Below are 22788 nucleotides of genomic sequence, written 5' to 3'. Positions count from 1 at the left end.
TAAAAAAATTAAAGAAAGAAAAAGGCATAACCATGTCTTCATCTATCTCTAGGGAAGCATAAGAGGAAGAACCAAAATCCCCCCACCCCTCCCTAACACCAAGACCTCCACACGACTCAACGAAGCCATGAAAATGAGAATGATGCAAATTCTTATCACATCCAAAGGTCTCACCAGCAGCTTTCTGATTGCAAAAGATAATTTTCATCTCATCGATATTCAGCAAACTTCCAAGGTCGCTGTTTGAAACCATTTCATGTATCCGTATCATTCTCCAAAATACCTCTTCACCCCGATCAGTAGCACATTCATCAACAAACGAAAAAAGAATCAAAAAATCCCACGACCAACACATCCAAATTCCCTCTGATGCAAACCAGCACGAGCCTTGATGATGTCGTTCACGTTTACACCAAAACCACTTTTCTCTTTAAAAAACAAAGAAATCTTCCCAATCTTCTTTCAATTGCTGCCTTCCCTTATGCGATCCACAACAGAGATCTATCGAGGAGCTGCTGCTTGATTGGGAAATTCATGGTTTTGCGCATAAGAAGCTTCCAAGGGGTTGAGGTGAAGAGAGGGCAGTAGACAGGAAGGCGAGAGGGCGAGAGGAAGGCTTCGGTGCTCAGAACCAGTCATCGGTGAGAGGAGAGAGCGAGTTGAAAGGGAAGCAGGGAGATGAACGTCCAGAGAGAGGGATGCAGAGAGCTTCGAGAGAGGTAATGAAAGTGAGTTCAGAGGGAATTACACACCCCTATGTTTCCGATTCCGATACGTACCGAAATATTTTTCTACTGTGTGTCTCGGATTGGTATCAACTTTAAAAAATCCTAAATAATTCATAATTAGTAATAAAAAGATTAGATCATTTATAGTAACAACTTAACAAGTAAAGAGAACAGGTCTAGTGGACCGCATAAAATTTTAATTAATTAATTATTATAAATAGTAAATTTACAGGCTAAATTAATTTTAATTATCATAATATAAATTAAGATATTCAAACAACATAAAAACTGAGAATATATGAAACAACCAGGATTCTAATATAAAGTCTGGCTGGTCACTGTTGGATGGGTTTAGAATAAAGCTAGTCCATCGTAGCTTATTCGGGTCGATTCGGCTGATAGGGGTTAGAGATGCCGGTCTACACGACTCCTCTGCATCTGAAAACTAACATATAAAAATTCTCTCATTCCAAAAAGTTGCCTCCGCCCCGTCTCCATGGCAGCCATTTCCAGTCGCCGGTCGCTCCCTCCACCCGGGGCGGGTGGTAAAATTCGCCGTGCTAGGCGCCTCCCTCCAGCAACCTCTCCATATCTCAGGCCCGCGGTGGCGCTGGGACCCAATTCCTCTCCAGACTCTCCGAACCGTGGCTGGCTTTTCACGGCTTCGAGATCTGTTGCTTTCGCTGCTGGAAAATTTCTCTCGTTTATTCGTTCTGAGAACTCGTCTTCTTCGTCTCTTAGCAGTAGCACATCTTCAAGTTCTGGTACTCTTCCTCTCCGTTTTTTTGGTTTTGTTAGTTGTAGAATTCTTAGGGTTGGTCGAGAAAAAAAGAAATTATATTGACTTCTATTTGTTATTTTTTTTTTCTTTAGAGTCGGTAGGAGGGTGATAGTATTCTAAAGTTTGAACTTTAAATTTGCCCTCCATTTGTTCAGTTTCTATTGTTTCGAATTGGGTTACGTGAGCCGTTTAATGGATTTTTCTTTAACATTCTAATTTTGGTTAAGGTGATGAAAATGGGTCGTTGTAAGCTTACTTCTACATTTTTAACGCAGCAAAAAAAAAGTCGACTTTCTGTTTCTTAACTTCAGGTTCTGGAACTATGTGATAGTTTTGCGGACGGTTGCCCTAGCAGCTTAATCTTGTGTTTGATGAGTTATCAGTTGTTTCTAGTTACTTCAACGTGGTCACCTTAATGTGAAAAAATTAAACTAATTCACTCGGCTTATTGGTTGCCTTTTTGCAGATGGAAATGGGGAAAATGATGAATACGAAGATGTTGATGGTCTTTGCTGTGTCCGCTCTAAAAAGGCTGACGACTTAAATATGGCAAGTAGAAAGCCCTCTTTCATGATTGATGCACGTGTCTGATTGCTAAAAGACTTCAGTTGCATCCTTAGGATTTTTACCTGCTGTATTGTTTGGAAAATAACTGTCGAAATGACTCTGATATTGTTGCTGTTGATAATCTATGCAAATACCAGAACGGGATCCTCCCAGTGGCTATGATGAGTCCTGAGGAGGAGTCGCAGTCGCAGTTCATTGCACAGGACAGGAGTAGAACCAAGCTTGCAATTGAGTACTTACTCTTGCAAGAGACATATACACGGTAACCAACATACAGTATCTTGGTGTTTTTTTAATTAAATATGCTTTTTTGAGACAAGGTGCATTATGTATGCATCTCTCATGCTGAAAAACCATATTTTGGTTAGAGATGAATTAGTTTTTGCAACAGACTGCTGCATGGGGCTCAGGGTTTCCATTTTAGATGTGTTTCAAGAAGTTTTCCTAGGAGACTTACAGATTTTCTGAACAGGCCATTTGGTCTTTCCATCCTCTTATTCTCTAATAAGTAGTGTCCGGTGAACAATTATGAGAATCTCCATTCTCATATTGGCATTAATTTTCATTGGGAACTCTGAAGTTGGCCCTTGTCCCATCCCCAAAAGATGAGGTACTTAGGAGGTTTATTGTTCAGGCCCAATAGAAAAGATAGACAGATGGGCCTTCAATATGGATCGTATGGTGTTCAGAATAGGCAAACTGACAGGTTTGGGTTCCAAACTAGCTCTAATACCATGTTAAGTTGGGTCCTATCTCAAATTAACCAGCCACTTAGGAGGCCTATTTCCCAATCTTTTGAACCAATAAAATCCCAAACCATTTTTTGATGTGGGACCTTTTTGCTTGTGCTAACAGGAACAAAGTCCTATGAAATGGATCTATTCTGCAGTCCACATGTTCTGGGACACGTGGTACTTGGAATTTTGTTTTATCGTTTTATAGTTACTTGGGTATATAGGATGAAGTGTCTTTGTGATATCCAAACCTTTTTACAGCTCTCTTTTCTCTCTCACCACACTCAAACACACATATACTGATTACTGTTTTTGGTTACCTGGTTAGTGAAGTAAAAGTCAATCCTCTTTGTAACAAACATCTTGTTATGGGTACTCATGGTGTACATCTATTCTACTTTCTGGAAGATAACATATTATCAGTATCAATGCATGATATTATGTCGGATAAACTTCTGAAAATAGTATTCAATATGCCATCACCAGGGAAGAATGCATTAAACTAACAAAGATCATTCAATCACGAGTTGTAGACGATCCTACCAACGGTGTTATCATAAAAGATGGTAAGGATGCTGTGCTGAAAGGGCTCTATGATCCAAGTGTTGGAAATACTACTCCACCTTCAGAAACTCATCTATCACTAAGTCAGACGAGAAAGTCACCTCATGTATTTCCTTATTCAGCAAATAGATGGAGCATATTTTCTCCTAAATCTTCTGTACTTCATGCTTCTTCATCTGATGCCTACAAGACTGCAATCATGGAGGCGAAGAAATGGCTCCAAGAGAAGAAGTCTGAAATGAATTCAAAATCAGATCTTGACAATGGACCTTGCACTTTGAACACCGACATTCCCTCACATGTTAGTTACTATCTCTCTGTCTCTGTCTCTCATCTCTCTCTATCGTTTCATTATTGAAGCTGCATTTAAATTTATGCTGACAAGTATGGTGATAATGATGACAACGATGATAATGAAGTTGGTCATGCTTGAAACAGCTATATGCTTGTTTATACTTATTAAGCCAGTCAAGGATTTAAAAATGTTTAGCTGCGGTCGGTTGATATTGAATAGCTCATATTAACACAGCCTCATGATGTTGATTTAATTGATCATGCAGAAGTAGCTTTGGTTTAGTATCATTTGTCATGTCATTGGTTGTGTTTTTTTTTTTTTTTAAATAGTATTTTTAGTGATGAAGTTTCCCCACCGAGAGTGTCATTGGTTGTGTTGAAGGTGTTAGTTGACATTTGATGTAGGGTAATGAGGGGGACATGGGCTCACCTGTGGATTTAGCAAAATCATACATGCAATCTCGCCCACCTTGGGCATCACCTTCATTGTTGAACATCACATTGAAAAGCCCTTCACCTATTCGGTTGAAATTTTCTGACGATGAAGCTCAGCATGCGATGTCTAATCATTCACCTTTCCTGGAGGTAATTTCCAATTCCTGATCTCAATTAAATTTTTGTGACTTCTGAACTCTTGTTCATGCTTCTGGAGCTTCAATAATTTGGAGCTGATATTTGTGCTTATGTATGTGGTTTCGAATCATATAATCTTTTCTAATTAGACATTCAAAAGCCTCCATGACTGTTAAATATTTCAGTAAACGTGTGACCAATGATACCCTTGAATGTGTATGGCGAATAGGCCCCACTGCATTGTCTCAAAGACTTGAGGATCCTGTTAATGCCTTTTCCAGTGAATAACCAAAATCATCTGTATCAGTATTACCTTTTATTCCCTGGAGAAGAATATCTGTTCTACTGTTTTACTCGTCCACTTATAAAAAAGGATACAGAATAAAAAGCTTTACCCATGAGAAGATTTACCCATTTACTTGCATACCAGTTATTAAATGGAATAGATATTGGTAAATGTTATTTTGTGAAGGTTGATCCGATTACTTGTGTGCTAAATTGTCTCCCCACCCCTCCCTCTTCAATCTCTTGTTGTTAGGGGAGGCCTCCCTTGATGTATTTACTTTCTCTTTGAAATGAAATTATTACTGTTTCAAAAAAAAAAAAAAAAAAGGATGACCCGATTACCTGAATGAGGAGAGATAATTTTGTAAATTTTTGACCCATCCATGTGCAAGTGTAAAAAAAAGCGTCTTTTTTGTAACAAGGATATTTTTAATTAAAGATGTTTGCTTCAAGTAAATTAGTTATATATTTAATTGGTATCTATATGTTTTACAGTATTTAAAAATTATTTTATGTTTTTATAATTTTATTATGATTTTATGCATTACATTTTAGAAGTTTTATTATCCATTTATTTACCTGTTTACCTGATTACCCACATGTAATTGGGTAAATAAATGGGTAAAGAAACGCCTTTTACCTATTCAGAATAAAGCGGGTAAAGGAATTGGATTTGGGTAATTAGAACGGGTAACCTGCTGCTACCCTTATTTATTGGGAAATTAGGTTGAATCTAACCAAGCAAAGATTTCTATTGTTAATTGGGTAAATAAATATGTAACCAAACAACATTTATCCATTCCAAACAAAGCAGGTAAAGAAGTTGGTTTTGGGTAATTGGAACGGGCCATGGTAATACCCCTAACCCATTCCATCTATTACCTGTTGCCATACCTATTTACTGGGAAATCAGGTTGAATCTAACCAGGCAAAGATTTCTACGGGCAACTGACTCTCATGGGGGAGTACTGGTGTAAAAATACATTTTCAGCTATTTTCTGCTTCTGTTAAGGAGGCATAGTTGTTGCAGAATTTCTGCCAAGACTTTATTTTTTATTGAATCAAGTCTGTTTCCACACTTTCAGCTACATCTCCAGTGCGCCTTTTTTCTGACTTTTATTATCACATTTCTATGGAAATAACCAAAAGTCAGGTTGTTCAGTGAGCTTCAGTATTTTGTATACATCATGTACTTGGTGGATATTTCTTTACTTCTTGGGCAGAACAAGATTCTAGTATCTCATGCTTCTTGGATGATATATTGTTTCTTAGAAAGAATTTTGATATTCCCTTGTTGAGATAATACAGGTGTGTAAAAGTTTTTAGAAAATTTTCAGGGACAACAAATATTTTTTTTTCCTATTCAAGAACTCTCTGGGTGTATGTTTAGTATTTGGTTTACAAATTTAGAGATAATATAAACATGTGTATAGGGATTTGGGCCTTAGAATTGAAGGGTTTAAAGGTAGCCAGTCTCAGACTGGATATGTCAATGAGGTGAAATGTTGTGGATTTGGTCTTTGGCTCATTGTCTCTGACCAGAGGTTTTGAGTGCAGTGTGTGTAATCAGCATGTGGGGAGGAAAAAAAATTACTTGAACAAATTAAGAATTTGCATAAGACAGATTCACTAGAAGTCACACAGATAAACAGGAAACTAAAAGAGATATTGTTTTGGCATGTTCAATGGAGACCTAGTAATGCACCATTTGAACGGGATTTGTCAATGTTTCATATTGTCTTCTTGGTGTTAATATTTTGAAGCTTCACCTGTATTGCATTTCTTATGGTAAAAAGAGTTGATCTGGTAAACTACTGCATGTAGGAAACTCTTGACCATGTTTGCTTATCTTGAATGATACATCCGACTAATGCACTTCAAAATTTTCATTGGGCATTTCTTGTAGAGATCTCTCGCTGTCCAACTTGTTTGTCTATAGAAAATGTTTTTTGGCAGGCAAAGTTAGTGGCCCCTTCATAATAATTTTACTACTACGGTCTGTCAAACTTGTTGCATATCATTGTCTAATACTCTAAATTGGTTCTGTTAATCATGACACATCTTTGAGCTTTAACTTAGGAGAAGGATTTGTAGTGAAGAGAGTATGAGAAAGTAGTTGATGCAAAAAGAGACGAGGGTAGGAGAGAGGAAGGAGAAGAGAAAACAGAAGAGTTTGTGTGGAGGACGTAAAACAATTAGTGTGGTCAATTGATCAGATCGTCCTCTATATAACTTTGTTTATAACATAACTTGAGTTACAAAAATTACAGATAAACCCCAAATGTAAGTTACTAAATAGTGATAAAGATGTAAACGGAAATAAATTGCAGAAAACAACCATTTTATGTTGTAAAGCCAAAGCAATACTAATTACTAAAAGCCCGTATCATGAACAATTTTCAATAAGGTTGAAAAGTTCATGTACTCCTAGCCAAATGGACCATTAGAGGATTCATGCAGGTCCATGATGTATATCATTTGGAGCCTGGAAGAGACTTACTGTTGACCTAATCTATTCAAAGTGGTTTTTGACTTTGTTACTTAGAGTCAAAAATGTTGTGAGTGAAAAAAAAAGTGCTATCCATTTTCTTTTTTTGTAAAGGAAATCTGTGACTTATTTATTTCTTTCTGATATGAGTAAAAGTGTGTCACTTATATCACGTATTTCTATATACCTTCTGTTCAGACCGCAAAAAGGACTTCTGGTTTTGATTCAAGTGATATCCATGAGGAGATTCAAAGAGTCCAGCTTAAGTTAGCAGAAAGTACATCAGAACCTTCACCATTCAAGCAAAATGAATCATCTTCCAGATTGTTAGCAAATGTGTCTGGAGAAACCACTCTAGTTGCTCTTGAAAGGTCAGAATTAGTTGGTGTTTCTCAAAACACGGATTTTGCAGAGGTTGGTAATACTGTGACCCCCTCTGGGAACTTGCCTCTACAATTAGATGTGGATAATGCTGCTACTGAAGATAGAGTTAACTTATCTCATGAACATGATGTGGAAGGGAACTTTGTAGCGACTGGTGTTTTCAATGGTCCACTTACTAATCCATCATTCCTGAAAATTGTATCTAACTGTGGAGAAGATGCTGTTGCAGAAAAGCATGATTTCTCAAAGCATGTGAATGAACTCCGTGCTGCATGTCCGACCTTGTCTCTTCAGGACAACAATCAGGTCAGCTGAACCTATTATGTGCAGTATCATTTAAATGAGCTGTCAAATGTTTATCCTTTAATCAAGGTTCTTTCTGAAATTTGTGGCCATAAAATACCATTACCATTAATGTTGTTTTGTTCAAGTAGGTATTCTGGGGCTTCTTACTGGAATAACTAACATTGGGATGAGAGTGAAAGTGGAAGAGTGTAAGAAAGGGAATAAGAAAAGGAGAAAGAGAGGTCAGGAATAAACATACAGAAAGGAGAAGATTGTATGTGGGTGGGTGTGGAGACTGAGAGGGAGAGACGGAGAGTTGAGCATAGGGTTGGTCTGCACCACTTCTGTTTTTTATGACTTCACTTAAGTTGTTAAAAGTACACACATACAATTGCTTACATTGCTGATTTTCAGATCTGAGAAAGGGGTAAACAGTACTTGTATAATAAAAGTAAAAAAACCATATCACCCTTGAAATTTAGTGTCGCTTGAAAAATAGTTTTATCTCTCAAACATTTGATATAGGAAATTAAATCTTATATTCTTCTTTATGAATGAAGGACTTGGGAGATGCTTGCTTGAGTCAGCAAAAAGTAGGAAGTGGAACAGCTTCTCATGAATCAACAGTTCCAACTGCTGTGCATACTCAAAATATTGGTAGAATTTATGCGCATTTTGTTTGCCTTATTGTGATTTTGCTTGCCAGCAACATTTAGCACTTTTTGTAGCATATAGGCCTAAAATCTGCAATTCAATTATCAGATCTTTTTCATATTTTGATAGAACTGATTTGTTGCTCATATTCAATGAACAGGAAATACGGTAGGGGAGCTTACCTCTAATAGGGAAGTTTTAGTATCACAGAAAATTTGCTGTTCAACGCCGAGGTTAGCTGTTTTTTCGGCTGTTATTCGTTAACAAATTTGTGGTTATCAAGTACTGCTATACAGTAATTTTAGGATCAGCCCACCTCAGGATGTTTATAGCTCTTTTCTCTCTGGATTTTTTTCTACTGAAACTTGATCCAGTCTCCTGCATATATGAACTGTTTTGCAATCATCACGCCAACCTGATGTTAACTACTTTTTGTGTGATTACTCTTCTATAAAGTGTTCAGATCAAATTTTAACACGAGCACCACTGTCCCAACCTAATATTGATAGTTTGCCACAATGGCTGAATTCATAGGCATTCCCAATCTAGTAGGGGTACAAAAGTTATTTAACAGGCACTTATTTTTTGTTGACTTTGACTAAAAGCTAGTAATGTGATTTATTTGGTTTCTTATATATATTTTACCCAGAGTTCCTTCATATCTAGGACATTTGGATGTGGCAATTAAGCCATGAGCATCTGTTTCATTTTTTTTTTTTTTTTTGTTTCATGTGCTTTTATACCCTTTTCCTTTTTCTTAACAAAAAAGTGCTAACGTTAAGTAATATCTTCAAATAGGGCTCACAATGGTTTTTTTGAGGTAGTGGTTTTAACAGACGAAACCACTAAAGATGGGTTCTGGATATTCAAGAAAGAACCATTTCCCCTAAATATGATCCTCTTTGAAGTTATACTTCCTAATACATTCAGTTTAGTGTTGAATTTGAAATACCACCTAACTCCAAATGCAGCTAATATAACCTGAACAGAACTGTCTTTTTCAGGAGCATAATGGACTAGTTAATGCCTTTAAATTTGAACAATTTTTTTACGAGGAAAAAGTGAGAGATGAGGCATCCTTCTTTCTTGTCCCTTCTATCCCAGGTATGGGAGAAAAGGTGAAGTGGGCCTCTGATGCAGTACATCATAATGTTAAATAATTAGCTGAAGATTACTTAAGGACAAAACATCGCCTCAAGGTCACTCATGTTGATCAAAAGAAAGAAGAAGTAGACTCAACTTCAAGAGGAGGTTTAATTGAAAAAGGGAAGCTGAATTTATAGAGACCTGACTTTCCTATTTTTGGCTCAAGCTTCTAAAATAGAAAGCCTTACATTGGTAAGTCTATTAGCTGCGATTTCCTATTTCATTAAAGTTGAAATAAAAAAATCTAAAATAATGATAGTTTGTTGTAGTTAGAAGTTTTAACTAAAAGGTAACTTGTTTTTGTTGAAAGCATCGTGTGAAAAGGAGAAGAGTTGAGAGAGAGAAGAAATAAAGAGGGGATGAAGCTGGCTTTTTGCGGCAGTCCAGCAAGTCTCATTAGTGGGCAAAATTTTACCCTTAATTTTCTTTATTTCTTTCTTAAGAGATACAATTCCAGAAATGCTCTCTCACTAATACTTTTTTGACTCCAAAATACACAATATAACACAATATAGAAATGCCAAGCAGGGAGCAACCTTGCAATTGCTTATTGTTAGGGATCTGCTCTCTCCTCCTTTATAATTTTTCTCTTGTTAATATAAATACATTTTTATCAAAAAAAAATGTCTTTCACATTAAAAATGTTTGCTGTTAGTGATTCCTTGTATGCATTTATTATGATACATGAGTCACGGTTGTTTTGAAAGTGGATGTATGAGTCACTTTAACAGGCTATTATCTATGTTCAGGATGGATAAGTGCCCAACCGTTACGGACCCACGGTAATAAATCCTTAGTTGGGCAAACTGTTAAGGACCCACTGTGAAGGGCTCTATCTGTGTTATATTGGCTGGAACTTTTTAAGTGGTAGCAAGTAATTGAAAATAGATTTAATTGTGCTCTTTGTTACAGTGATACTGATCGTCCTGATGATCATAAGGATGCTCATCTCTTTAAGTCAAGCTCGGAGATGTGTTCTGCTGCAGAAAAAGTAGTTGATGATGCTATTGAACCACATCAAGCCTCTTTACCTGGTACAGTTCATCACTCGGCTTCAACTCTCTCGAAGGTTTTATTTCAAATTTCAAATAATCTTTAGATGTCTCTTGTGGGATACAGGTCAATTATTTGAAAAAATAAACCCTGGGGGCCAGTAGGATATAATTTTGAACGATCTTTTTCATAATTGCTACTGTGAAATTCATTTAATTACTGTTCCTGATTCTGTTTTCTAGTTTCTCTTCTAGCTACTCACAGCAATTTCACTTAATGCTTCAGATTTAAAGGCATATGATCAAGTGCAAAATGGTTCGAGTAACACAGCTGAGGCTGGAGAGTCTAGCTCATCACGGTCCAGGTTTGACCATCTTAAAAAGACTGTTCCCATGGCATTATTGATAAATTAAGTTCCAATAGATCTGTTTCAAGAATCGATCTATATTACTTTTGTTTATTTAGTCTCAACTCTTTCCTTTTTTTTTTTTTTTTTTTTTTTTTATGCAATCAGTGCGAAATCAGGTGGAAAATGTTCAAAGAAGAGCCAAAAGACAAGCACTTTGAGCCATGAAGTTGTAGGTGTTGCTAGCTCGCAACAAGTCCATGAGCTTGGGAGTGAGGCTTTTATTGCAGTCCCGCCCGATCTGGAAAGTAATGATATTGTGGTTGGATGTCGGACTAGGAATCACACGAATGCGTTCAAAGGCCATGCAAATGGAAATAGGCGAAAGGAAGTGGGATATAAGAGACGGCGTGGAAGGGGGAAATGATCGAAGCCATTGTGTTGTATTTTAGTAAGCATTGTTTGTATATTAGTTCCAAAGAATTTTTGTGTCTGAAACTGTTTCTGTAACATATATTTGATCTAAGAGTACAAGCAGTAACGATTTGTACCAATATCCACGCTACGCTGGTGTAACCATGATGTGTAAAGGCAAATTATTTTATAGGCTACAGACCAGCGATATTATTATCCTTCCCAAAATGATTTTTGCCTTAAAATCATCAATGACTGATTTGAATTTTCTAACAAAACATTCTCACACCAAATAAACCCAATCAGAGGCAGTATCTACCACAATAATTTAATTTCGCTAATCATTTTGATGCCACAGATCAAAACAGGACTTTTTTAGGGTACCCTTATAACGATATAATAGATTACCCTCCAAAAGTTTGAAGAACATCATGTGGAAAAGGTTCTGGTAGCGGTAGAGACGAGTTTGTACATCCAAAGAGTGACTGTAACTTTTGCTCTGACTCGGAATGACAGCAGTTTCCACGCATTTCAAGTTTTCGACTACGCTAACGATTTCTACAGTGATAAATAAAGATTCGTCGTAGTGCTGATAAGAAAGTGGGGGTCTGAGACGTTCAATTCAAATAAGCCCTTCTTCTTTCTATCCGCTTCTCCGCCATCAATCTTCTGCCGTGATTCTTCTACGTAACCATCTAAGATTAGATTTCATGCTCTCTTATTCTCTTCTCGCCATCCACCTAGAACCTGCTCGTCTGCTGGTGCTGTAACTCGCCGCAGACAACATGCAGGATTAAATTCTAAGCTCTTTCCCTCCATTAACTTCACTTCACCTGGAACGTCTTTGCTTCTACATGGAAGGAGCTCTCTTTCCAAATAGGCCACCCTTGCCTCATCCTAACTTACAAGCCAAAACAGCTGCACAACAGAGTACTTCCCTCAAATTCAAACCTCCTGCACCTCCTCCTCCTCCTCCCTCGCATTCCTTCCCCATCGATCCCCTGCTCCAACATCTTCACGAAATCTCTTCGGACAACGACCAAATTCCAAGTTCTCACAGGTACCCTTCCGTGCGCGTTGCCTCCAGTCCCCAAATCCGAGAAGACCACATCAAGAAACCCAATGAAGATTTCTTCTCACAATTCGACTCAGGAGAAGAATATAATGGGTCGGAAAACTCCCACCTTGATTTCCTCTCTGGAAGTGGCAAGACGATACTCAATTACATAATTAAGCAGCCTTCGTCAACAATGAGGGCGTTCCTTGATTCTGCAAAAAGTGAGATTGTAAAAGTGGACCTCGTAGGCATCTTGAAGGGGCTAGAGCTCACGAGCGGTTGGGAGAAAGCTCTTATCTTGTTTGAGTGGATTGCTGCGAACTCCAATGAGGAAAAACCCAAACTGGATGACCAGACAATAGAGGCAATTGTTAGAGTTCTTGGTAAGGAATCCCAACATTCTATTGCAGCAAAGTTGTTCGATGCAATTCCTATAGAGGAGTATTCGCTTGATGTTCGAGCTTATACAACTATTCTTCATGCTTATGCTCGGTCTGGTAAGTATGAAAGGGCCATTGAGTTATTTGAGCAAATCAAGGAAAAGGGTCTATCTCCGACTCTTGTCACCTATAATGTGATGCTTGATGTTTACGGTAAGAAGGGTAGGTCTTGGAATAGCATTTTATCCCTTTTGGATGAAATGGAGACTAAAGGATTTGAATTTGATGAGTTCACTTGTAGTACTGTTATATCAGCTTGCGGGAGGGAAGGATTGTGTGACGAAGCTTTGAAATTCTTCAATAAATTGAAGTCAAGGTGTTACTCTGCGGGAATTGTGACTTACAATTCTCTGCTCCATGTGTTTGGGAGGGTGGGAAATTGCACAGAGGCATTAAATGTTTTACGGGAAATGGAGGAAAATGGGTGCACACCTGACTCAGTGACATATAATGAGCTTGTTGCGGCTTACACTAAAGCTGGATTGTATGAGGAAGGAGCAGCTGTTATAGATCTAATGACTACTAGAGGAATTATGCCTAATATTGTGACTTACACCACTGTGATTAATGCTTATGGTAAGGCTGGAAAGGAGAACAAGGCCTTGGAATTGTTCAAACAAATGAAGAAGGCAGGATGTGTTCCAAATGTATGTACATATAATGCCATCCTCGGGATGCTTGGGAAGAGATCAAGGTCTGAAGAGATGGTGGAGATACTAGTTGAAATGAGAACAGATGGATGTGTTCCTAATAGGGTGACTTGGAATACAATGTTGGTCATGTGTGGTAGGAGAGGTATGTTTAAGTATGTGAATCGTGTGTTTAGGGAGATGAAGACTAGTGGCTTTGAGCCAGATCGTGATACATTTAATACTTTGATTACTGCATATGGTCGATGTGGATCCAAGGTGGATGTTTCAAAAATGTACGAGGAGATGGTTAAAGCCGGTTTCAGCCCATCTGTTGCAACTTATAATGCATTTTTAAATGCAATAGCCAGGAAAGGTGATTGGAAAGCAGCAGAGTCTGTTCTGACAGACATGAAGAGTAAGGGCTTTAGGCCCAACGAAGCTTCCTACTCTTTGATGCTTCACTGTTATGCAAACGGAAGACACAGAGAAGGGATAGAGGAAATTGAGGCAAAAATCTATAGTCGGCATATATTTCCAAGTTGGATGCTGTTGAGAACTCTCGTTCTTGTCAATTTCAAGTGTAGACAATTAAAAGGTATGGAGAAAGCATTTGAGGAGCTTAAGAAAAATGAATTCAAACCGGATATGGTTATATTCAATTCAATGATTTCAATTTATGCTAAAAACCGGCTAAATGACCAAGCCCATGAAATACTTTCTGAAATTCGTGAAAGTGGGCTCCAACCTGATCTGGTAACATATAATAGTTTGATGGACATGTATGCAAGAAATGGTGAATGTTGGAAAGCAGAAGAGATACTCAAGCGACTTCAGAGCACTGGAGTGAGACCAGATATTGTGTCTTTCAATACAGTCATAAATGCATTTTGCAAGCAGGGGCTTATGCAAGAGGCTTTAAGGATACTTGGGGAGATGATTGAGGCAGGAATTCGACCGTGCATAATCACCTTTAATACCTTTGTATCCGGGTATGCTAACCTTGGAATGTTTACAGAGGTGACTGGTGTCATAAATTATATGGTGCAGCATGATTGCATGCCAAATGAGCTAACCTACAAAACTGTGGTGGATGGCTATTGTAAAGCTAAAATGTACGAAGAGGCAGTGATTTATGTGTCAAACATAAGGAAGGTTGATCCTTCTTTGGATGACCATTCACTACGGAAGCTTGTTGCAAGTGTCAGGGAGAATTGCCACTCCTAACTACACCATATATTCTTTCATGTCTAATAACATTGTATTTTTGGGAGAGCAGGACTTGGCAGAGCAACTTTTGTACATCAGTCAAAATGATTTTTTATATATTTTGGTTCTTGGTAGTTGATGCATATACGCATATACAGGTGCAGGTTGCATTGAATTGCAACCTATATCCATGATTTCCTTAAATACAATATGTGTAGGAGACTGGGCCTTAATGCGGTGAGCATGAATTGTAAAGGTCAATTCTTTGCAGTTATCTGGGAAGAATTATTTAACGATCGCCTGGTTAAATTTATTTTCTATAACCGATGCTGTGTTCTTCTGTCTCGCTTATATCAGCTTCCCGGGGTGAAGCAGAATCCGTGATTGGAGGCAAAATTTTAAAAGATCAGTTGATCTGCCGTTAGCTGGGAAGAATTAGTTATTGATCGCCTGGTTAAATTTATTTTCTATGACTGGTGTCATGTTCTTCTGTGTCGCTGATATCAGCTTTTCGGGGTGGATCAGAATCTGTTTTACAGCATTATCTCCATCCAGTGGATATCTGGACATTGATATCATTTTGCAGGAGAGCAAACAAGAACCAGAAAAGACTGAAGTTTTCTTACTCTTTTTTCCCCCTGGGCTACGCTACTCTTCTCCTTGACTTAATTGGTACTGAATTTTTTCAGGTTTTCACCTTAATTTGAATTAGTTGGTTTAGTTGAAAGGTAACGGCAAACTCCAATGTTACTGTCTGAGATGCAGAGACAACTGCAACAAAATAAGTTGCAGTTTTTAATCCAGAAGTTGTTGGCTGACGAGCAGACGGAGCGTAGTACAGAGGCTTTCTCAGTAACAAATGACCATAGAACAGAGACAGCGGCCACGAATGTTCACAGGGCGATAGCTGTTCCTCGCGTAGAAACAAAAAGTATGGAGCTCAACTGAGGGCAAGAAGTCACATTGCGTCTTCGGTTAGCTATTTCAGGGCAAATTTCTGGGGGACATTCGGTAGAGAAAACTCACCAAGTTTTATGTACAGTTATTGGATAATAAGCATGTTTTGGTCATATGTACACTTTTGCTGTTATCGTGGTCTACTCTCTATACCATCGCTGTTAGACTATTTATAAGTTAGAAAGGCAATTTGACAGTCTGTCTGAGTAAGCCAGATTCTTGTTGGGGGCATACTGAAGAGCACCTAATTACAGATGTTAGATAAATTCCAAACAAAATGCAGTTGCTCAGTGAATTCACCTATAACCGATAAAACACAGCTTTAGATCTAAGAGACCAAAGCAGAAACGAGGATTTCGGCCATAGAAAACCAATGAATGCAGCCACAAGCTTGAAACATCTCAGAATAACAATGGTATCAGGATCTTGCTACCGATATTAGCCCAGATCAAGTTTCAACCATAGGTTTGGGTCCAGATGGTTCACTGGTGGTTGAGCGGGCACTGGTAGAGGGATGTACAGAGTTGAAAAGCATGTCCTTGATGAACTTCAGTACAAAATGTAACAGATTAGGCTCAAGAATATGGTCAACAAGCAATAACTTTGACACTGATGACTTTTGCAGCTTAGGCAGTGTGAAATGTAATAAGATGCAGCGGCTACCTGTGACATGAGACCATGCACCTGCTCAGCTGTTATTTTTGAACTATCACGAGTGATCTTTGCAAGCTGAGACTCCTCCTACACACCCCAAAATTCATGTACAGTCAATAACCCTGTAGTTATTATTTCTGATAAACAACATCCTGAAATTTTATTAGCTTTATGCTGCAGTAGTCATTGCTCTTCAACTTTCACAACATCAAAATTCCAGCATACCTCCTTCTTTCTTTGTGGGTGTATCAGAAAAGATCCCAGTCTTGAATGAGCTAGTTGATTTTCTGCTTGCTCCAGTTTCTCCGCTGCATGGTATGAATGGAACAAATTACATTTTGAAACTAGAGTACTGACCCATTAAACAATAACAAACGGTGGTTGCAACAAAGACTAACCAAGAACCAACAACCGCTTGTAAAATATTAAATTACAACAGTAAAATCCTCAAGTATGAGCTGAAACTAGGTAAAGATATATTCCTAAACTTAAAAAATGGTCCAGTTTATTCTTTGAACTTTGCTAGAAGTTAAACACTTCCACTGTGTTGTCTATTTGTTGGTTTCTATCAATTCATATCCTTTTAAGAATCTGTGGAGTTTTCATTAAAAAAATGAAAGAATATGTAAAGTCAGATGAAAAGATGGAATTGTAGAAGAACTGGCAGAAAGAAAAAAAGCTTTTTACTGAACCAATTGCGGAATGTCTTCAGTGGGACCCACACATCCAATGACAGATTGTAGGAAAAATTGACATCTCAAAAAATTTATTGGTGGACTCTTTGCAGAAGAATATCTACATAAGCAAGGTTGGGCACCATGGTATCATGTAGTATACTGGATGCCAAAAATAAAGCCTGGCAATAAGCCAAGACCTGGCCCAAATTCCAAACTAACGAGAGCAACAATAATAATCACAGAAGAAGGAAAAAAACAAGCATGGAAAAACAACAAGATTTATACAAGTTCGCCTCAAGGTGAGACTACGTCCTTATTTTTTGCCGTTGTAGTAATCCACTATGAAAATGAAATAATTTACAAGAGAAATCGCACACACTTACAAGTGTTTTTCTCTAACCTCTCTCGGGCGCAACTTGTGATGCTCCTTCAGTGATAATAAAACCCTAACAACGGTGCCCCCAAATATAAAGAGAAAATTAGGGCAACCGAATTACAAGTGAAATCCCCAAACTACCCTTAATGAAACATCAGTCAATATATCGTGGAACGAGACATAGCGTAAAGTGTTAATTAGGCTCCACAACTTAACAGTTTTAATACTTTAGCATACTTTGTATTAGCAATAAAAACAAATATACTGTAATTTTGTATTTATTATTGTTTTAATTTCTATTGTTGTTTCTTAGCATAACTTCATGGTTCATACTTGAGCAAAAATATTATATGTTTAAAAAAAATATTGTTGAAAATTCATCAGGACAAGACCTAGATATAGGGATCTGACCCAGATCCAACCCAATTACAGGCCTACCAATAAACTAGACAAAACAGGCATCAAGGCAGACAACGAAATGGGCCGTGACAGTAGTCACCCAAAAGAAGTACGAAGTTATGGAAATTCTCTAAAACAAAGGAATCCTTTAATGTTTTGCTTTTAAGAATGTGAAACCTAAAATTCTAGTGAGACATTAACCCCCATGACCACACACTAGATATACGTAAGTACCTGTTTGGGGCAAGGCCATTCAAAAAAACAAAAAAAAAGTACCTGTTTGTTAAGAAAGAAAACCTGGTATTTGAAGGTCTTGAACCTTTTGGTGGTAAGTTAAAAAATAAAATGACTACCATAAATGAGAGATGTTATCTAAATATAATTAATTTTAAAAATGTAAGTTGTCAATAAATATATTGCATCCAATCGTGAACAAAAAAAACATAATAGTCTATAAGCACATCAAGTAAACAATATGACAAGTTCGAAGGAGGATTGGAACTAGTATGACAAGTGATCTGGATAATTAGACCTACAAGTCTGCCTACAAAAAAGGAAGTAAAAAAAAAGAACCTCCACCTTATTATTACACATTGCTACCATAATAACCAACACCTTGACAATGCCTTACACACAACACACACACACAAAACGATGGTGCAAATGACAAAGATGATATCTTGTCATTGGAATGGGGTGGATGATATGAAATGTCAATGTAAACCCCCTCCTTATGTCTTTGATATAGTCAGAAGACAACCAAATGGCTCTGATCTTGTAAAAAAATGAGAGAACAAAAGGGATATAGGAATCAGACAGCACAGTAAATGCAAGTGGCAGTCATTCCTGACGAACAAAGTTGTTCCATCCATCGGCCTGACAGTATCTGGCGTTTTCAAGGGGTTTCTCTCGGAAGACACACCTCTTGCCCCACTTTTATAAGGGGTATTGGACGAGAGCTGACATGCATCACGTACATCCCATAAAAACATGTGTGTCATGCAAAACACAATTCTTTGCAAGATATACATGTTTATTCTGATACATAGGGCATGTACCATATCAGTAGGCCCAAAATACACATTTAGCCGATACACATTTAGCTGATACACAATACATATCCCTGATATGGGCAACCATGTTCATAAGGAAATATCAGCCAACCTCTACATTTCATCTTCATTTATTTTTTCTACAACAACTTTTTTTAAGATGATGAGAAATAAGAACATTTGATATTGTTTTATTAAATTTCTTCCTTTGATGAAAATTGTTAGAGCAAAAGTGTCATCATTAGACTCTTTATCTTTAGAAGGTCTTCCTCCACTAGCATGTTTTTTTTGGAAAACTCCATTTATTCTGGTGTGGATGTCAGGCAGGCTTACATTTATTGGTTTCAATAGAACTCCTTAGATGCACATAACCAAGATCGCAGCTAGAAACTCATGATACACATGCTAGAAATGGAGTACTCTTTAAGCACAGAGGAAGACTTTAACAGGGGGTCTACAGAACCATGCGCTTAGCAAATGCAAGAGCTTGATTCTTCGTTTTGGAATTGCCACTAAGGAAAACAGCCCAGAACTACATAAAGGAGAGAAGGATGGATGAGCAAAATCAACTTCCATCATCATGTGGCTACTTGATAGACATGATCAACACAAAATCACTACAGATGATGTACTCAGTACTGAAGTGACATAGAATATCAGGGACAAGAGCACAAAACGCACATCTTGTGCAACTTTAGAAGGTTTTTTTATTCCACGGGAAGATCATTTGGTTATTCAGACTCAAGAAACTTAATAATAAAAATTAAATACATAAAAAAAAACTGAGGAATCTTGGATTCAGATAATGCTTTAGGTTAAAACTGTCCTTAGAATTTTTCTCAATACCATGAACAAAACAACTACGAAAGCAAGGGGTCTCAAAACAACATTGGGCTTATCATTCATGGGTGAACTTGTGAAGGGCATCTTGACAATTTTGAAAATGTTTTTTGTGTTCACAACCCCAGGAACTAGGGAAGCAAGTAACCAGTGAAGCCATGGAAACTTCCCCTACAACAGCTACTTACACTCAACTGCTCCCTGGACTCCAATACTGCACACAAAACTGATAGTATGCTAGCTCATTGACCATCTAAAGGCATGAATAATCTTCTTCTTTTTTTTTTTTTTTTTTTTTTATGAAAGTGATAGGCATGAATAATCTTGGACATCCTTGAACAGCATCTACCTCTCTATGGTTGGGGCAAAGGGACCTGATGAAGAAGGTTCACTAAAATTCTCTCACAAAGAGATTTAACAAAGGCCACAGCAAATCCTAGGGCCCGCTTCATGTTGAAGGTGAATCAAGTGATGTCATTTGTAGGGTGCTCGGGCTCTAAAGAACCTCCTTGGTGGCATTGGTCTACCTTCTTTGAAGTTCAAGACCTTTCTCTTGGCATTGTTTGTAATTGGACTCACATCCATAGATCGGCTAATTGTATGCCGATTCCCTTGCTAAGGAGGGAGTTTCTCTTCAATCGCTCATTGTTAGAACCCCCCCTTTTTCTGTTTTGTTATTTTGCCTACGGGTCTTTTTCTAAAAAAAAAAATAATAATAATAAAAAAACAGAAAATAAAAAGGCCACAGCAAGTCTTGAGGGACAGGAAAAACAGTAACGACTAGACTCATCAAAATAGACTTTAAAATTAAAAAATGTAAACAGCATAACTTTGAGATGAGCAAAAAGAAAGACATGAAAATGAACAACATAAAGGGATCAGTTCAAAAAAGAAAGTAATACAGAAAGCATGGAAAAAAAAAAACCATAAACAGGGAAAAAAAAGTCTTACCCAGATCAGAAATTTGCCCAGCAACATAGTCTCTATTTGCCAAAAGAGGTGAAGAAGACAGTGTATTAACCCAATACTTGTTCCACAGCAAATCCAAGAGGTGACTATCAAGAGATGATTTAAAATACGTAATGTTCAATGCATAATACTGCATAAAAAGAACACCATACTGTCAACCGAAGAGCTCCCTTAAAGGAAAACGTTTCATGAGATCAGTTTTGGGTTACCTGCTTGCAATGAACACCAAAATCTTCAATCTCATTAAGAGGGATAGTTTGATACTCAGAGACAGGCTCATCAGGAGGCTTAACCTTGTGGGTACGTTCGAAAGGCACCAATCTCAACTTTTCCAGCAGAGACTGTCCTCCGTTGGATCGATAACGACTGCCAAAAATGGCTCCTGGAATTGCTGATTAAGCATCTGCGTAGACACATCTATACCCGATAGCCAGCATCCGTAACCAGGATGTGAGTGATACCAACCAACCACATTCTCCAACCGCCCAGCCTAAAGAATTCATTGGTTCACAATGAAATTTTTTATCATATCCAAACCTTTTCCTGAGTCACACACTCAGAAGCCAAGAGAACTGTTCATAGTCTCACATTTGGTCAAAACCAGGAAGCCAGACGTCACAAAATTGACTCGACTAGAATTAGGATTTTTAGAGGAAATGGAAGGAATTTCGTTTATACATGCCAAAAATAGAAAAGAGAGCGAAAGAAAAATAAAAATAATAAGACTTTATGATTATCAGAAAGAAGTAAAGTAATGCTGAACTCCGATAAAAGAACATGTCGGCGGTCGACAACAGTATAAGATTCAAATCAAATCCAATTAACCGGATTTTAGATATTTGTCGAATTCACAGATGTAATAGCATCCAGCAAGGGAGAAAGAGGCTTCACCTGTTTATTAGTCTGCGAATAATCCACCATATACTCGTATGCATCTGCCTGCGCGTTCACCCTCGTCTCGGTACCTTCAACCGGCAAAGCAAAGGCATCCATCACGATAATGGTATCCCCGTCTGTCTTCCCCTGCATGAGTCCCATGACTTCGATGGTCCCACCGGAACGCGCATGCACGACCATCTTGAGCAGCGCAAGCGTCGATATCTTGACTCGCTTGAAGTAGTGAGGATCGCTGGTCCAGGGCTTCTCTTGTTGAACTTTGGACTGAGCTACTTCGTCGTAGAAGTAGATGGCATCAGAGTCTGACGACGGCGTATCCATGCTCACAATGTTATTCTCGAGCTCCCAGTTCTGCTGGGCGATCGTGCAAGAGGAAGGAAAGAGATCCATGGAAACCTCCGAAGAGAGAGAAACCAACAATTAGGGTTTTGCAATGGGGTTTTGCAGAGGTAGATTACACAAATAGTTGGAATGGAGTGCTACCGCGTGAAGAAAAGAAAGAAGGAGAAATGACACGGAATGAAATATGCAATTTGGTTTATTATTCTCATTTACAAGCTTTGAGCAGACGGACCAGACAAAGGCGTCCCTAACGGCTGACGGCCAAGCCATCACTCGGGTGTTCCATTCCCGGTTCTCAGCCTCTTTACCGGCCAGTTCCAGAAGCCCAATCTCATGAAGAACAAAAAAAAAAAAAAAAAAAACATAAGATTAAAGGAATTAGAGTATCTGTGAATCTGATACTAGTCGAAAAAGTTCGGATACCGTATTAAAGTAAGGTGTAAGAAATGAACAAGAAGAATCCCAGTGAGTGGATCGCTTGATTTGATGGCACATACGAGATAGAGCAGCCGCCCAGCCGGCGCTTTGCACTTTTTTTGTTTTAGTCAAGCAATGGTTGCCAGAAATTTTGATGATGTTTGGATCGGGTTCCATCGGTGCTAAACAAAATCATTAGTTCCAACTCTAAGCTGCTTTATTTATTTCGGTGACATTAACAAAAGTGAAAGAACTGAATCATTTGTTTGGAGTTTTGCTCACTGGATCACATCTAATGAAGCAATTATGCCTCGTTAGCTTTTACAGAATGAGATGAGATATGTCACATACAGACCACCGACCCACCCAGTTCTTCCTTAACTAAGCATCCCACTTAGGATTTATATTCTTCATCCTTCAATACCTAGAATGATTATAACTAACTTGTTATAATCTATATTTTGAGCTGGGATGGTAATTGGACAAGATACCTTTGACAAATAAAACTTTGATCCGGACCACGATGTGACACTACCATCTTGTCTCTCCGTTACACCCCCATTCCGACATCACTTTTGATTATTTCTACTTAATTTTCCTAATTTTTTTTTATCAACTTAGCTGGTTCAAAGCATTA

General features: G+C 38.0%; 3 protein-coding genes across 6 annotated transcripts; 2 read left to right on the top strand and 1 right to left on the bottom strand.

Moving 5' to 3' along the window:
• Positions 1-104: 104 nt before the first annotated feature.
• Positions 105-11435, top strand: LOC137946452 (uncharacterized). Of its 4 annotated transcripts, none has more exons than XM_068792751.1 (12): positions 105-719; positions 1976-2058; positions 2214-2338; positions 3297-3675; positions 4074-4253; positions 7213-7704; positions 8244-8340; positions 8498-8570; positions 10233-10265; positions 10396-10517; positions 10762-10840; positions 10991-11435. In XM_068792751.1, exons 2-12 carry the CDS (start codon positions 2056-2058, stop codon positions 11247-11249), a joined length of 1842 nt encoding a protein of 613 aa, XP_068648852.1. In that variant the 5' UTR covers positions 105-719; positions 1976-2055; the 3' UTR covers positions 11250-11435. The 4 variants fall into 4 exon arrangements, with proteins under 4 accessions (XP_068648852.1, XP_068648850.1, XP_068648853.1 ...); XM_068792749.1 differs by lacking the exon at positions 105-719 and adding an exon at positions 1141-1492; XM_068792752.1 differs by lacking the exons at positions 105-719; positions 7213-7704 and adding an exon at positions 1141-1492.
• A 469-nt stretch (positions 11436-11904) lies between these two features.
• On the top strand, positions 11905-14688 carry LOC137946209 (pentatricopeptide repeat-containing protein At2g18940, chloroplastic-like). Its single transcript, XM_068792426.1, has one exon. It carries the CDS (start codon positions 12091-12093, stop codon positions 14587-14589), a length of 2499 nt encoding a protein of 832 aa, XP_068648527.1. The 5' UTR covers positions 11905-12090; the 3' UTR covers positions 14590-14688.
• Positions 14689-15534: 846 nt separating this feature from the next.
• LOC137946218 (COP9 signalosome complex subunit 5-like) lies at positions 15535-21863 on the bottom strand. Its single transcript, XM_068792435.1, is given in 8 exon segments — positions 15535-16075; positions 16192-16269; positions 16408-16490; positions 20478-20625; positions 20705-20786; positions 20788-20843; positions 20845-20985; positions 21387-21863. Coding segments are annotated over 8 exon segments (1083 nt in total). The 5' UTR covers positions 21783-21863; the 3' UTR covers positions 15535-15976.
• Positions 21864-22788: the final 925 nt, after the last annotated feature.

Source organism: Aristolochia californica, unplaced genomic scaffold (assembly GCF_029961685.1).
Source record: "Aristolochia californica isolate CCGP_79_NKW_82.1479 unplaced genomic scaffold, dmAriCali1.0.hap1 SCAF_12, whole genome shotgun sequence".
Lineage (NCBI taxonomy): Eukaryota > Viridiplantae > Streptophyta > Magnoliopsida > Piperales > Aristolochiaceae > Aristolochia > Aristolochia californica.
This window is presented reverse-complemented; position numbering and strand designations above follow the sequence as displayed.

Coding starts and splice junctions, on each gene's coding strand:
- LOC137946209 (XM_068792426.1), top strand. CDS start 12,091: ATGGAAGGAGCTCTCTTTCCAAATAGGCCACCCTTGCCTCATCCTAAC.
- LOC137946452 (XM_068792749.1), top strand. CDS start 1,225: ATGGCAGCCATTTCCAGTCGCCGGTCGCTCCCTCCACCCGGGGCGGGT. Junction 2,339..3,296: donor TTGCAAGAGACATATACACG/GTAACCAACATA, acceptor TGCCATCACCAG/GGAAGAATGCATTAAACTAA. Junction 10,841..10,990: donor TCTAGCTCATCACGGTCCAG/GTTTGACCATCT, acceptor TTATGCAATCAG/TGCGAAATCAGGTGGAAAAT.